Source organism: Haematobia irritans, chromosome 3 (genome assembly GCF_050003625.1).
Source record: "Haematobia irritans isolate KBUSLIRL chromosome 3, ASM5000362v1, whole genome shotgun sequence".
NCBI classification, from domain to species: domain Eukaryota; kingdom Metazoa; phylum Arthropoda; class Insecta; order Diptera; family Muscidae; genus Haematobia; species Haematobia irritans.
This window is the reverse complement of record NC_134399.1, coordinates 224,059,415-224,077,275: the sequence shown is the minus strand read 5'-3', so window position 1 is coordinate 224,077,275 and position 17,861 is coordinate 224,059,415. Positions and strand designations below refer to the sequence as shown.

General features: G+C 33.4%; 1 protein-coding gene across 1 annotated transcript; it reads right to left on the bottom strand.

The window, feature by feature from the left end:
• Nucleotides 1-326: 326 nt before the first annotated feature.
• Nucleotides 327-999, bottom strand: LOC142231460 (uncharacterized). Its single transcript, XM_075302067.1, has 3 exons — nt 715-999; nt 496-655; nt 327-433 (listed from the first exon to the last, which is right to left on the bottom strand). Exons 1-3 carry the CDS (start codon nt 979-981, stop codon nt 327-329), a joined length of 534 nt encoding a protein of 177 aa, XP_075158182.1. The 5' UTR covers nt 982-999.
• Nucleotides 1,000-17,861: the final 16,862 nt, after the last annotated feature.

Below are 17,861 nucleotides of genomic sequence, written 5' to 3'. Positions count from 1 at the left end.
TTAGAAATAACTCATTTTTACGATTGTTTTTTTAACCCCAATATATACACCAGAGCTTAAAAGTTTGCATATTTTAAAATATTTTCATATATTTTTTTAATTACAGAAACTTGTGTATTGCATAAATATTAAAATACATTTTTTTTAAATATTAATTAAATAACTTATTAGAAACAAAAAAACAAACATAAAACGGCATAAATTCATATAGTTCATAAGTCTAATAGTATATTAAGTTATTTCTGATTAAATAATTAAAAGTGAAAAAAAAAACATAACATGAAATGATATATTAATATTTAAATAATTATGTTATTGATAGGAAATTATTTTTGTCGTCTTTCGAACCGATCTTTTGCATGGACAATATATTGTTGTAAAATATGGGTTATTTTTCCATCGTCCGTATTGGGAAATTTGTGATGACTTAAATCTGTGGTTGGGAGTAAAAAGTTGCTATTATATTAAAGAGAATGATTTTTTTTTTGTAAATACCTCTCAAAACTGAAATAACCTTTAAGTTTTGCATATTCTCCTTTTCTTTCGTACCTCTCCATGAAAATTGCATTGCCAATTCATCGCTCACAATTGCCTTAAAAGATTTTCGCAAAAAGCCTGGCAAATCTTCCCCACCAAATCGTAAACAAATTTCCTTCTGTAAAGAAAAATATGATAAATTATTGTTTGCATTAAAATACACTACAATATACTCACCAATTCTGACACTAGATCGGGATTTGTTCTTAATTCACTGTCAAAACCTTTTAAGTCCACTACAGTTTTGAAAGGAGTCCGAGTTAGTAGAGAGTTTTCATCGCTATTATAAAATAGGTTTTGTTTTTTTAAGTGTCGTATTTCATTTCTTAGTGTTACTACTTCTTCTGTTAAAGAAGTAATAAGTTTTTTATTATTTTCCGCCATATCGATTATTAATTTTGTAATTTCCGATTTAAGAGTACGAATTTCTTCCAAGAAGGTCATATTGCCACTCTCGTTTTGAACTGCAATACGTTCTAAACCAAGAAAAAACTAACACATAAGGTTTCTAATGGACATTTTCATAAATGAATAAGTTGTTTTTACTTGCCTGTATGAAAATTAGAAAAAGGGGTGTATTCCAAATGTCTTGGGCTTGTAGAAAGCTGCGATTGATTAAGCTGAGTAGTATACATATCTAAAACAATGTTGTTTTATTATGTATTACATTATAACGACCTAATTTTTTACCTTGATATTTGTTGTGTCTATCAATTTGCATGAAATTTATTCTATATATGGAATAAAAAAGAAACTTTCGATGGTTGGGTCCTGCAAACAAATGACCTTCTTTGTTACTGAATTGAAAAAAAAGCTTAGAGTTTCGCCTTCCACAACGTGTTTTGTCCAGTATATATTGAAAATATCTGATGGCAACGGCAGCTGAAAGTATGGTTCTAAATTTAAAATTTTTACGCCTTCAAAAAATGGGAAATTATTTCTTTTCAATATTTTTTAATTTTTACAATAGTCGAGCCTACCAAACAATAATTATTAGGCTTATGCGTACTGAGCGAGAATCTTTCAAGTTGTACATTAAAATATGATTCATTTTGAAACTTTCCGAAATTGAATGTTTCTCTTTCGTTAACAAACTTTAAAATAGAACTCAATTCTACCTGCCTATTGTACAACTGTGCGGCTACATGGGAACTTTTTCTTACAGACTTTTTAATTTTTTGCAAATGGTTTTCATATTTGAATGCATTTAAGGTTTCCAAAGAACCGTGATACTTCACATCTTCGTGGATATGTAACAGGCAATGGAAATTATGAGTCATAAATGACAAATCATATAGGTCAGGTACCATTTGCACAAAGTTGTATAGCATATCCTCTGCGCATTTGTTATTGGAAGTACAATCCCTTCGGTCCAATAGTATTCTTAAAGCTAACGACAAATTTAAGAAGTGGTGGTACCTTTCTGCAGAGAGTATGTTTTTTAAAATAAATGGTCCGGTATATAAAAGAAATTGCCTAAACTCTGTGGCCTTAAAAGATTCAAGCTCCTTTAAAGAACGAGGCTTACGGCAGAATTCATCTGGAATACAAGATTTTGTATTAATTAACCCCTCAGAAAGATGGTCTATTTTCCAAGAGGTTAGGGAGTACTGTTCCCCCTTCCTCTTAATCCATGCATTTAATAATGTTCTTACAACACCTAAGCAAATCACATGCATATAGTCTAATGAAATTTGTTTTACCATGTCTATTGGAAGTTCTTCGACTACGGTAGCATGTAATTTATTATGGTGCTCCGGCTGTGCTCGTTGTCTGAAGGATGAGTTTGTTGTTTGTGTGGATATTTCATTCACTGGAAACACTACCCTGTTTTTGTACATTGCACCTTTTTGTGTGCATCGTATACAAGAGTAATATCCCGAATGCCCTTTCGCTCCAATTATGAATGACCTGGCTGGAGCATCCATAATGAAAGACCTTACCTTTAAGAAATAAAATTTATCCTTGAATACAATTCCATCTGATATTATTTGTTTTAATTCATTTACAAATTCTCTCAAAAAGGCATCGGAACTTTCAGGTTTTGTGTACCCTTCATATGCACCTATAAATAAGACCTCCTCTGTACCAACAATGCCAGCTAAAATGGGCCACACTTGCTTATTTGAGCTTTTGCATAGGGGCAGTCCATCAATATTTATATCGATAGTAATTGTGCTTAAATTGAATTTGTTTTGGACCAAGTAGTCAGTTATGGCATCTTTGAGGCCATAATGAACATATGTTCCCATACCCATTTCGCGTGCCACGACATCCTTCGGCGTTTTTTTTAGAGTTCGAACATCTTTAGGAACATTTATGTTTGAATATCTTAAAATGCCCAGTAACTCATTAACAGCGGAGTTTGTGATATTGTGTTTTATTGCCCACCAGCTTAGTTTTTCTTGTAATCCAAGATCAGGACTTTTCGCGTCAAAAATCGCATCACTCTCGTACCCCTCCCATTCTAAATTTTCCGCGACTCCTTCCTTTTCTACATCTTCACTATAAAAACCGTATTCTTCACTGATTTCACTATTCACTAATTGTTGTCCGTGTTTTTCAGATTTTTCTTCAGACATAAAGCAGTTATTTATCAATCGACTTGCTTCGCGCTTGCTTTTTAGCCTGATCCCGTTTTTAGATAACATTTTAAAACACAGTTACTTACCAAGCTTTTCGAAACTAGAATAATTTTTTTATGACATATTGACATTCATTTCAACAAGCCTACTTAGGCTAACATGTATATAAAATATTTGAAACAAACAGCAAATAAAGTTATAAGTAACTCCCCCCAAATGCGTCATTTTCGATTAATTGAAAAGCTTTTAAAATAAGTTACAAATTGCACACTAAAATGATCAAATGTAAACAATACTTAAGAAGAGTAACAAAAGAATAAAAAAATAGTATTTAGTGTATAAAATATTAAACAATCATTTTGAAGGTTTAAAAATTACTAAACTAAGAGTCATTTTTCCGATTGAACATTTTTAAATCTTCTAAAAGAGTAAGTTTTTACTCATGTTTGCAAACAATCATCCTAAATGTTTGAAAATGTTGGCAGGGGTAGTTCATTCTCTTCTCCGTGGGTACATTGTTAATGTACAACATTTCTAATGTTAATCTTTTGCTGTTGCTACTCTCTCTCTCTCCAACACTCTCACATCGTCAAAGTTCGGGTGATGTTTCGTTGTCGTACAGTGTGTTGCAAGCGCGGTTTTTTTGGAGTTTGTTGTTATTGCGGAGTTTTATGTCTGATTTGTGTCCCGACAGTCTTGTTTTTAATTTATTTTTCGTAGTTCCAATATACATTTTGTCACATGGTTCTTTGTTATCTCCATTGCATGTTATTTGATAGATAACATTAGATGTTTCCATAATAGGCGTTTTGTCTTTAGTTTTTGTGAAAATGTTTTTTAGTGTATTGTAATTTTTATGGGCAATATTGACTTTATTTTTGTCTACTATGTTAGAGTTTGTTATCCTTTCCGAAATTCCTTTTACATAGGATAAGGATCTGTAAATTTTGGGTTCTTTCTCTATATTTTCTTTGTCCAAGTAGGGTTTGTAAGATGAAATTAGTTCTTTTATTAGTTTTGGTGGAAAATTATTTTCCTGAAATATATTTTGCAGCTTTTTTCTGTTGTTTTTATGGAATTTATTATCGCTTATTGTCAGTACTCTGTTTACTAAGTTTTTGGCCGTATTTATTAGCATGGACCTTGGATGATTGGAAAAGAAGTTCATTATTCTTCCTGATGCTGTATCTTTCTGATACCAGTCTGTAATAAGTTTTCCATTTTCTTTTATTAGTAGTATGTCCAAGTAAGGCAGTTTATTATCCGTTTCTATTTCCATCGTAAAACTTATGCTTTTATGAAATTCATTAAGGCATTTTAATGTGTTATCTATTTCGTCCTCTTTTAATATCGCAAATAGGTCGTCAACGTACTTAGTCATAATTTTGGGTTTTTCTTTTAACCTGTCCATAGATATGTCTAACAATTTTTCCATTAAAATGTCTGCTATGACCGGAGATGCTGGTGATGGGTAAGCCTTTTTTCTGCCTGTATATTTTTCCGTCGTATTTAAAATATCGATTGTCCACTATACAGAAACGTAGTATTTTCATAAATAGATACTTTGTCATATTCGTGTGCACAGTTATTTCATTCCATCTTTCTTCTATTATTTGGAGTGCTGCGTCAACTGGTACACTTGGGAAAAGCGATACTACGTCAAACGAAATTAATTTCTCATCCTTTTGGATCGTCAAGTGTTTTATCCTATCTCTAAATTGCACTGAATCCCGAAAATTATATCTAGTTTTGAGCACAATATTGTTTGGGAGAATTTTTCTAAGCATATAATATTTTTGGGTGCAAATGCTTCCAAACATATTATATGTTCACATAATAACATATTGTTTTTTGGAAGAATTTGGATGCAAAAATACAAAATGTTTGGAACTTAGACTACCCAAACATATATTGTTTAGACCAATATGCTTTCAAACATATTATATATTGGAAGAGATCAAACATATAAATGTTTGGGCAATACCCAAAAATGTATATGCTTGAAGCAAAATATGTTTGGGAGTATATGTTACAGAAGCGATTTTTTGTGAGGGTGCAGAAATAAGATACTTACCAATCTATCAAACAGTAAACAAATTTACAATTTCTGCCAAAACGTACTGATATGGCACCACCATACACACATATGTTCCGATATAAACAAAATGTGTTTCGGGCACAATTTTTAAACACAATATATTTAAGTGCAAACATGAAATGTTCCTAAACTAAAACTAAATGTTTGGAACACATATGTTAATATGTTAGAATATATTATGTTTGGGTCATGAATGTTTCATTAAAATAATATGTGTGAATGTAAACATATAAAAATTTACAAATTTCGAGTAAACATATATATGTTGTGATATTTTATTCATAGAGCGACAGAGAGAGAGAAAGAGTATAAAGCAAGAAATGGAGATGGAAACCTGGAGGGTTGACAAAAGATATCAACACAGCGAGAGAATCAAAAGAGTGCAATTTCTGTGAAACCGCTTGTATGTTGTTTCGGAAAACTGTTTTATGATAAGGCCAAAATCTAAATATTATTTAATTTGAATATTAGAATGAGTATTCGGAGTAAACAGAATACTCATTCGGCACCAAGAGAATAGACATTTAAAAAAAAAAAAAAAAACAACATGTGTTTTCGCCTTGAGAGCAGAATTTTATGTATGTGTGGACATGAGTTTTGTTTATCATTTTGGTATTATGGGCAAATTTTTTTTGGTTCGTTAAAAGAAATCGGAACGTACGATGAGTAAGTCAAAATATTAAAGCAAAGGAAATTAAAAAAAAAAAAAAAACAAGTATATACAGCATTAAGTTCGGCCGGGCCGAATCTTAAATACTTACCACCATGAACCAAATATTAGGGTTTCCTTTGAAATTTCAGGAGGACTTAAGGACACTTCCCGAAGATAAATTTAAAGATTTCACCTATGAGGACTATATCAGATTCTGGATTTATAAAAACCATTTTTGTTTGAGTTTTAGAGGAATCATTAACATCTCTTGTAAGTGTGCAAGAAAATTATAAAATAACGTCTTGATTTGGAATCTTAACTCTGTAAAAGTAAAATCTGGAAATTTTACATTGAGTTTAAAGCAATTTTCTACACCCTCAAGAAGCGAAATCGGTCTATATGGAGGCATTACCAAATGTACCGATAAAAACTAAATCCGATACACGTTTTCGTGAGCCTAGTACGAGAATATTTACCATTTCAGGCAAATCGGTAAAAACTACGGTTTCTAGAAACCCAAGAAGTTAAATCGGGAGATCGTTCTTATGCGGACTATACTAAAATATGGATCGATACTCACCGTTTTCGGCACACCTCTTTATGACCCGAAAATACCTCTAGATTTCCCATTTCAGGCAAATAGGATAAAAACTTCGGATTCTAGAAGCCCAAGAAGTAAAATCGGGAAATCGGTCTATATGGGTGCTATACCAAAATATGGACCGATACTCACCATTTTCGGCACACCTCTTCAAGGTCCTAAAATACCTCTAGATTTCCAATTTCAGACAAATTGGATAAAAACTACGGTTTCTATAAGCCCAAGACCCCAAATCGGGGGGTCGTTTTATATGGGGACCATACCAAAACATGGACCGATACTCACGTATTTGTGGTCCTACAATACCTCTAGATTTCCAATTTCAGGTAAATTGCATAAAAACTGCGGTTTCTATAAGCCCAAGAAGTAAAATCGGGAGATCGGTCTATATGGGGGCTATACCCAAATATGGACCGATACTCAAAATTTTTGGCACACGTATTTGTGGTCCTACAATACCTCTAGATTTCCAATTTCAGGCAAATTGGATAAAAACTAGGATTTCTATAAGCCGAAGACCCCAAATCGGGAGGTCGGTTTATATGGGGACTATATCAAAACCTGGACCGATAAAGCCCATCTTCGAACTTGACCTGCCTGCAGACAAAAGACGAGTTTGTGCAAAATTTCAGCACGACTGCTTCATTATTGAAGACTGTAGCGTGATTAAAACAGACAGACAGACGCACATCGTTATATCGTCTTAGAATTTCTCCCTGATCAAGAATATATATACTTTATGTAGTCGGAAATCGATATTTCGATGTGTTACAAACGGAATGACAAACTTATTATACCCCCGTCACCATTCTATGGTGGTGGGTATAAAAACGCTGGAAAATCAACAAAAATTACAAAGGGATCTTCACAAAAATAACGAAAGGACACTATACAGTAAAATGAAAAAAGGAGGAAATAGTTAGTGAAAAATTAAACAGTTAAATGTATAAAAACATAGTTTAATTCTTCTTTATTAATAAGTAGTCCAAAAGGAGTTGACGGACACCTTCAAATATATAAGCGGGCATTAAGTTCGAGTTTTGCAGCTAAAACAATTGAAAATGTTAATTTTTTTAAATGAATGAAAGGCAAAACAATTTAGAGCGATAATTCCAATTTAATACCGGCCTTAAAGGTAAAAATGAAATTAAGTACAAAACACGATAAGTTTTAAATGCATTTAAAATGGTGTTAAATACTAGTAAAGAACTGTTCACGCCTAAATAAATTTATGTGTATATTATAAAATTATTTATGTATGTTTATACTCGACTCCACGTTCTTCTTTTGTTTGAGTTTTTGAATTCCTTTCAAAATTGCAAACTTTTATACCAAATACAGTTTTTTGTTACAAAAATTGTTATTTTTGCAATAAAAAATAATATTTTATCCAAAAGCTCAGTCCATTTCGTTTATATCAATAATAACCCACATTTCGAAGTTTCATTATAAAAATTTTATATAGTATAAATATAAATGTGTAAATTAAAAAAAAAATGGTTCGGTCGGAGCACGGATTGAACCCACGATCCTTTGCATGCAAGACAGACAGGCTAGCCACTGGTTCACGTGGCCAACAAATGTATGTTCATGTTAAATAATGTTATGTTTGCATGGGCTCGTGGGCGCTGCACACTATGCTATATATATGTAACTTATAACGATAATTGTCTACTGGTGACTATACCAGCTACGTGTTCGATTCTCCGTCCAGGCGAAAGGTAAAATTTGAAAAATTTATAAAATTGAATAATTTCTTCAACATAATTTGTATTACAGAAAAAGGTGCCAAGAACTAAAAAATTTCGTGGAAGTGAAAATTATGTGTGGGAATGATCACAATCTTCTTTGGGGAAAATTCTTCCAAGCATATAATATTTTTGGGCTCAAAATGCTTCCAAACATATAATATGTTCACATAAAACAAACATATTAAAGTTTCGGCAGTATCCAATAATATATGTGCTTCCTGCAAAATATGTTTGGAACATATGTTAGAGAAGCTATTTTTTATTTTGAGAGTGCAAGTACAACCTACATCATATGTCAAAATTTTTTTTCATTTTTTATTGCTGCAATATTCAATTCTAACCCTTAAGTGCGCTGTGCATCTTTTAAGATACAACCAGAAAAAATCATACGTCTTAAAATCTTGACCGAATTCTATAAAATCAAGTTTGTTGTATTTAATACATCATAGAGCTATTTCTAAAAATATGCCTTTTTTTTGGAAAATTTGTTGTACTTCAAAATTAAAAATTAAATTTATACCAAAAAATTCAAAAAACTGAAATTGGAAGTTAAATAATATTTATCAGAGATGAAAGTAATATTGGTAAAAAAGCTGTGTAGTGTAAACATATTTCTATTTTCTACTAAAATCAATTTGTTTGTTTTTAACCCACATATATATATATATATATATATATATATATATATATATATATATATATATATATATATATATATATATATATATATATATATATATATATATATATATATATATATATATATATATATATATATATATATATATATATATATATATATATATATATATATATATATATATATATATATATATATATATATATATATATATATCTGTACGTATGTAATCTCTTCAGATAATTTTTAAGCGAAATGATGCATTAAAGAGATCGTGACAGAGAGCAGACGGTGTGACATCTATTTTGATTGGGAGCGCTTTATTAGCGTTCGCACATATGGTTAACCGAAAATAATTTTCTTAGCAAAAGAGCACCCATTAGCGCCGATGGGTGCGAAAACGCACAACACGTATATATGCAAAGACGTTTATATGTACAATTTTGAAAATTTTATGAGTAAAATATTGGGCAGAGGGCTACCGATCCATACCAATATATATTTAAAAAATATTTTTTTTTATATGTTTTCTTTGTATAATAGGGTTTTTTTCTTGCATGTGGGAAAACCTGCACTTGGCGATGGGTTTATCATCATGTAGGTGACGTCTGATGAAAAACAGCCCAAGTCAAATAAATACACCCATCCATCTACTATCTATACGAAGAAACAGAAAAGCGATATCGAATATGGAACCGTTTCTATGCATGCTCAAAAACACCTCTATTTTTGGTGCGTTTTCGCACCCGTCGGCGTTAATGGGTTAAACAAAAATTTAGTTTAATCCGCACCGTATTTTTAAAGATACAACCACATTTTTTTTTTTTTTCAAAAAGAAACATATTTTTTTGAAAAAAATTTTGTATGCAGATGTTTTTTATTTACTATTTTTTCGGCGGATTCGGTGACCTTGTATATTTAAGAAATAATACCCCAACAAAATAATATAAATGGAATAAAGTATAAAAAAATAAACAATAATACAAATACTACTATGTCATCCGTAGTAGAACAGTTTTTTTTTTAATTTCTTTATTTTATGAAATGTCGACAATATTTAAAATCTCGGAAAAGACTATAAAATTCGACCAAAGAAAAATCCATATTCAAAATGTCCAACATTAAAAATGATTCCGGGAAAAATTTCCCTCACCTGTATAATAGTTTCCTTATAGTATGGGAATGGGATAATGTCATGAATTTCCAAGTGATTTCCTCATAAAAACGCAACAACAACAACGGCAGTATTGTATCATCACTTGGCTTAAGCTTATCAAAGGACCACCCAGAATACCAGACATGTTTTTTTTTTGCAAGACCATTGGAGATCTTGGAGAAATAAGTAAGAGATTAAGAAGACGGTGAGGAAAACCAAGAAATGCATAGTCATATTTATGTCATGGCATAGGCTACTTCCTTGAAAAGGAATATCTGTCGTCCTTTGTATCATATAAGACCAAACACACACACACACACACACACTCATATACTCTTATGTTGGATTTTGTGGTATTCAAACTTCCATGCTTTAACTACAGATACGAGCATATTCTTTATGAAATATCCCATGTTTGTTAGACCCCTCCTTTACCTCTTTGGCCAACTCCAAGGATAATCAAGAAAATACCTTCTAGGTAGAAGAATATTTTTGCATTGCAATTTTTTCTAGCTGACTCCTTAGACTGCCTCTCACTCTCTGGCTCGTTCGCTTTTCATTTCTGGCATATTTGCGAAAATTGCTTATTTCGAGGAAAATGTGTCATGAACCATTTAAGCTCATTTTGGATGTAATTTAAAACGCTAAATTATGCTCATAGCCGGAAGTTGTCATATACTACCCAAGTGTTTCCTTTTTCCTGATTGCTTGACTGCCTTTAAACGAACACACTGAGCTCTCTCACTCACACCCAAACACACACACACATATACTCACATTCGCATACCTAAGGAGTCTACTAGAAATGGCTTAGGAAGAGGCAGCAACACACGTGAGCTCACGTCAAGATGTTCGTTTTCCAACAATCACATACACCGCCATAAACCTATGGACGACAACACAGTGAAAATATGAAAATGAAAATAGGAATAGAAATTGAAACGAAACGAGAAGCCCATTAAAACTTGGCAAACCATTTGCTGTGTTCAGCTCAAGTCAGGGGACTTATGGCAAAACGGCAATGAAATGATTAAAGAAAAAAAAAAACAACAACAAGAAGGAGGAAAAAAACAACTGCACAATAACAAGTTGACTGCAAGCGAATAAGAAAACCCACTTAAAACTGTAACCAAAATTATGGGACAATGCGGAAGGTAAGAACGTGCACAGTGGTTTATTCTTATTTGAATTAAAAAAAAGCACACACACACACAAACAAATGTTTACTCTGATTTAACACATAAAAATAATACTTTCCCCCGCAACGAAATTTTAGCAAACGAAAGTATTTTCGTTTCTTCTTATCAAATATTTTCTTTAAGAATAAGCCCGAATTATAGCAACGGAAAACTACGTTTGTCTAAGGTTTTGTTCCTCACAGTAAAAATCGCTTCTTTCAGTGTACTTAGCTATTTTTGGTTTATCTGTTTCATTAAATGATAAAGACACGAGGTAATAAGCTAAAGAAAATTCTAATGTATATTTCACATTAAAATCTTTATAGTGGAATTCAATATTCAATGAAATATTAGCAATTTTCATACCGGAGTGCAAAACTCATGACACAGAAAAAAATCCGTTGTTTAAAGATTAGTTGATGGTAATGTTGACCGCGACTGTGCTTCAAATGGTCTATTTTTATACCAACCACCATACAATGGTGACGGAGGTATAATAAGTTTGTCATTCTGTTTGTAACACATCGAAATATCGATTTCCGACTATATAAAGTATATATTCTTGATCAGGGAGAAATTCTAAGACGATATAAACATGTCCGTCCGTCTGTCTGTTGTAATCAAGCTACAGCCTTCAATAATGGCGCTATCGTCCTGAAATTTGGCACAGATTCGTCTTTTGTTTGCAGACAGGACAAGTTCGAAAATGGGCTATATCGGTCCAAGTTTTGATATAGTTCCCATATAAGCCGACCTCCCGATTTTGGGTCTTGGGCTTATAAAAATCGTAGTTTTTATCCAATTTGCCTGAAATTGGAAATCTAGAGTTATACTAGGACCATCAAAAAGTGTACCGAAAATCGTGCCTATCGGTCCACGTTTTGGTATAGCCCCCATATGGACTAATTTTACCGATTTTGTTGCTTGGGCGTCTAGAATGTGTATTTTCTATCCGAGTTGTCTGGAATTGAAAATCTAGAGGTATTTTAAGACAAACAAGTATATACGGCCGTAAGTTCGGCCAGGCCGAATCTTATGTTCCCTCCACCATGGATTGCGTAGAAACTTCTACGAAAGACTGTCATCCACAAATTTCAACTCACATGGTTGTTAAATATCATATGCTACCACCACGTACCAAATTTCAACCAGATCGGATGAATTTTGCTTCTCCAAAAGGCACCGAGGTCAAATCTGGGGATCGGTTTATATGGGAGCTATATATTATTATGGACTGATAGGAACCAATTCCTGCATGGTTGTTGGATACCATATACTAACATCACGTACCAAATTTCAACCGAATCGGATGAATTTTGCTCTGCCAAGGGGCTCCGGAGTTCAAATCTAGGGATCGGTTTATATGGGGGCTATATATAATTATGGACCAATTTCGACCAATTTTTGCATAGGTGTTTGAGGCCATATATTAACACCACGTACCAAATTTCAACTGAATCAGATGAATTTTGGTCTTCTAAGAGGCTCCGGAGTTCAAATCTGGTGATCGGTTTATATGGGGGCTATATATAATTATGGACCGATATGGACCAATTTTTGCATGGTTGTTATAGACCATACTACTAACACCATTTACCAAATTTCAGCCGGATCGGATGAAATTTGTTTCTCTTAGAGGCTCCGCAAGCCAAATCGGGGGATCGGTTTATATGGGGGCTATATATAATTATGGACCAATTTTTGCATGGTTGTTAGAGACCATATACTAACACCTTGTACCAAATTTCAACGTCATCGGATGAAAATTGTGTCTCTTAGAGGCTCTACAAGCCAAATCGGGGGATCGGTTTATATGGGGGCTATATATAATTATGAACCGATGTGGACCAATTTTTGCATGGTTGTTAGAGACCATATACTAACACTATGTACCAAATTTAAGACGGATTGGATGAAAATTGTTTCTCTTAGAGGCTCTGCAAGCCAAATCGTGGGATCGGGTTATATGGGGGCTATATATAATTATGGACCGATGTGAACCAATTTTTGCATGGTTGTTAGAGACCATATACTAACACTATGTACCAAATTTAAGACGGATTGGATGAAATTTGCTTCTCTTAGATGCTCCGCAAGCCAAATCGGGGGATCGGTTTATATGGGGGCTATATATAATTATGGACCGATATGGATCAGTTTTTGCATGGTTGCTAGAGACCATATACTAACACCATGTACCAAATTTCAGCCGGATCGGATGAAATTTGCTTCTCTTAGAGGCTCCGCAAGCCAAATCGGGGGATCTGTTTATATGGGGGCTATATATAATTATGGACCGATGTGGACCAATTTTTGCATGGTTGTTAGAGACCATATACTTACACCATGTACCAAATTTCAGCCGGATCGGATTAAATTTGCTTCTTTTAGAGCAATCGCAAGCCAAATTTGGGGGTCCGTTTATATGGGGGCTATACGTAAAAGTGGACCGATATGGCTCATTTGCAATACCATCCGACCTACATCAATAACAACTACTTGTGCCAAGTTTCAAGTCGATAGCTTGTTTCGTTCGGAAGTTAGCGTGATTTCAACAGACGGACGGACGGACATGCTCAGATCGACTCAGAATTTCACCACGACCTAGAATATATATACTTTATGGGGTCTTAGAGCAGTATTTCGATGTGTTACAAACGGAATGACAAAGTTAATATACCCCCCATCCTATGGTGGACGTTATAAAAATGGGTGTGTCGAAAATGGGGGATATCGGTCTAGTTTTTGGTATAGCCACCATATAGACCGATCTCCCGATTTTACTTCTTGGGCTTATAGAATCCGTAGTTTTTATCCAATTTGCCTGAAATTGGAAATCTAGAGGTACACACAAAAAAATTTCACCAAAAATTTTCCAATTAAAATTTTAATTGAGTTTTAAAAAATATTCAATTAAAAGTTTAATTGATTCAACAAATTTTTTTGATTGAAACAAAAATCAATCACAAAAATAATAGTATCAATTAATTTTTTAATTGGATCAATTAACTTTTTAATTGACCTTCAATTAATTTTTTAATTGATACTATCATTTCTGTCATTGAAGACATTTCAATTAAAAATTAATTGGATCAATTAATTTCGTGATTGAATCAGAATTTTTTTTTGTGTGTATTGTAATAAAATAAAGACGTGTGCCGAAAATGGTGAGTACCGGTCCATGTTTTGATATAGCCACCATATAGACCGATCCCCCGATTTTACTTCTTGGTCTTCTAGAATACGTAATGTTTACCCAATTTGCCTCAAATCGGAATATTTTATGAGTCTCGAAAAACTTGCAAAATATCAGCCAAATCGGTTCAGATTTATATATAGCTCCAATATATAGCTTTCGGCCGATTTACACTAATTTGCCCACAGAGGCCAATTTTTTGCTCAGAATTAGTTGAAATTTTGCACAGGGAGTAGAATTAGCATTGTATCTATGCGTGCCAAATTTTGTTGAAATCGGTTCAGATTTAGATATAGCTCCCATATATAGCTTTCGGCCGATTTACACACATGGCTTCTAGAATCCGTAGTTTTTATCCAATTTGCCTGAAATTGGAAATCTAGAGGTATTCTAATAAAATAAAGACGTGTGCCGAAAATGGTGAGTACCGGTTCATGTTTTGATATAGCCACCATATAGACCGATCTCCCGATTTTACTTCTTGGTCTTCTAGAATACGTAATGTTTACCCAATTTGCCTCAAATCGGAAATCTAGAGGTATTCTAGGAAAATAAAAAGATGTGCCGAATATATTGTGTATCGGTACTGTTTTTGATATAGCCCCCTTATAAACCGGCCTTCCGATTTGGGATCTAGATTCTAGAACTACCAAAAATGTGCTGAATACTGAATTTGGCCATAAAGACCTTATTTATTAAGCGATCTTACTCAAACTTGGCTTACTCTAATCTTTTATGGTACTGACAATATGTGCCAAAAATAATCGAAATCGGTTCAGATTTAGATATAGCTACCATATATATGTATCGCCCGATTTTGCCAAATTTGGCCGTAAAACCCTTATTTATCAACCAACTGCTTTCAGTTTAGGATTTTTTTTTACTGAAACAAGTATATTTTATTATTTCACATACAAATTTACCTGATATGAAATAAAATGGCTAAACTAAATTGATTAACATTTTTTCATTTAGTTTTGAAGGCACTTTCTTCTGGGTGCGGCTATTAAAATGGTGGACATTCGTCCTATGACAAACCAATGTTGAATTCATCGCTTCTGCGCCAATATTGCACCACTTCCGGATCCAAAAAGAACATCTTCATTACTTTTTTTTTTGGCTGTGATCGTTTTTATTTTCACCGGTTTAATTTATTTTTTTGTATATTATTTTTTTTTTACTTTATTTTTTGTAAAAATTATGTTAATTGTCCAAAACTAAAATTTTCACCTAAAATTGCCTAATTCCGTACTTTCTAATACTTGTCCAAAATGACTGCACCTGAAGTAGAAAAAATCGATAGGGAATCCCGTGATGCGCTACTTGTTTTTTTCTGGGTTACTATTTATTGTAGTTTATTTTCGCTCATTTTCAAATGTAGCAACTTTTTATAAAGTGTGACCTTTATTGTTGATCCTCGTGGTCTGTAGAAGACTTCCATCTTCTGACTAACTTCAAATCTAGCAATCAATTTACACTACCATAACAAATACAAATTCATGGATTTCTTAACCCTTTCTCTTCTTTATGAGCTTTGTATTTTGTAGGACTACTTTGTAGTTTAGGGAGTTAAAGTTTTTACATTTTGAAGAAATTTTTGAAAATATTAAAATAAATTTGAAAATTTTTGGAAAATCGGAAACAAAACATGGAGTACTTTGGCTTTTCGAGTTTTGTCAAAGTTCATACAAATAATCATGATTCTTCCACACTCCACAGCAAACGTAGACATTTTTAGCTGCAGAATAATTCATTGGAAGGAATATTCTATTCCAAAAATAACCTAAAATGAAATAACTCAATTTGCTTTAATACCAAAATTGACAACGATTTAATCAGAATGTGCAAAAGAAACTTTTACTAATTATAATAAAATTCTAGTACAGTATAAACAAATAACCACATACACGCAAAGAAAACGTGTACCGAAAACGTTTTTCTTTTGTTAGAGTTTTTTGCATTGCTTCGAAAAGTAAACACTTTTATCACCAAAAATTAAAAAATGTTTATTTTTTTAATAAAAAAAAAGTTATGTTTGAACCAACAACACAGTCCATTTCGTTTATATCAAACACTGTTCTTTGCTGACTTTAGGTTTTTAATAAGATACATTTTACAGCTCATAGTAATAATTTAATATAGTAAGTGGTTAAAATTTCAAGGGCCGATGTTGATTTTGAATAAAACACAAACTATTTAGGAAATTATTGTAATTTTATTTTATTATGATATATTGGTATTACTCAATTATGTATGGAATAAAATATCGGCCAAATGGGCGCCGCGACCTCGGTGGCACACCTTCATCCGATGGTCCAAATTTTCGATGACGCTGAGGCATAATGGAGGTCCTATGCCGTTAATGTTGCTGGCTTATCGACGTACACCTTTTCTTTCAAATAACCCCAAAGAAAAAAGTCCAACGGTGTCAAATCACATGATCTTGGCGGCCAATTGACATCGCCATTACGTGAGATAACACCGCCATTGAATTTGTTGCGCAAAAGAGCCATTGTTACGTTAGCTGTGTGGCAAGTGGCAATTCTGTTTATTGACGGATCCACTGACGTGAAAATGTGCCTCATCGATGAAGATGAAGGTGAACGATATGCATTTTGATTTGAACGCCCATTTTCATAATAAGTCTGGATAACTTTAACACGTTGTTGGATTGTGTATCTCTCCATGGTTCACATTGAGTAAGTCTGAAATAAAGAAATGTAAAATAAAATTCGGAAAAAACTTGGCGTTTAGGTGTCGTTCACATTCAATATCGGCCCTTACAATTTAACCCACGCTTTAGAATGTAATGTTGAACATTTTTTCGGAATCTTCCGACCATATCTGGAATATAAAGGGTGATACGGTCAAAATTTGGTCAATATAAACTTGACGTATTTCTTTCAATTTTGCATTTAAAAAACCTGAACACCCCTCATTTTGAAAGTGTGTGTGTGTACAATGCTGCTCCTATTTTGATTTTGGAATTCACTCTTCAGTTGTCAAAATGCCGTCCAAGCAAGAAGAGCAGCATATCAAAATTTTGCTCGCGCATCGCGATAATCCGAGCTACTCGCACGCAAAGCTGGCAAAATCGCTAAAGGTTGCCAAATCAACCGTTACAAATATAATTAAAGTGTTTGGGGAACGTTTGTCGACAGCCAGGAAGTCTGGATCGGGGAGAAATCGAAAATCGGAAGCCGCTGAGACGACAAAGAGACTTGCCGGTAGTTTCAAGCGAAACCCTAACCTCTCTCTCCGAGATGCCGCAAATAAGCTGGGTGTATCGTCTACAACTGTGCATCGAGCCAGAAAACGAGCCGGACTATCGACTTACAACAAGGTAGTGACTCCAAATCGCGATGATAAACAAAATACGACGGCCAAAGCGCGATCCCCGACGATTCTGACGAAGTTTCACTGCGTGGTAATGGACGACGAAACTACGTCAAAGCCGACTACAAGCA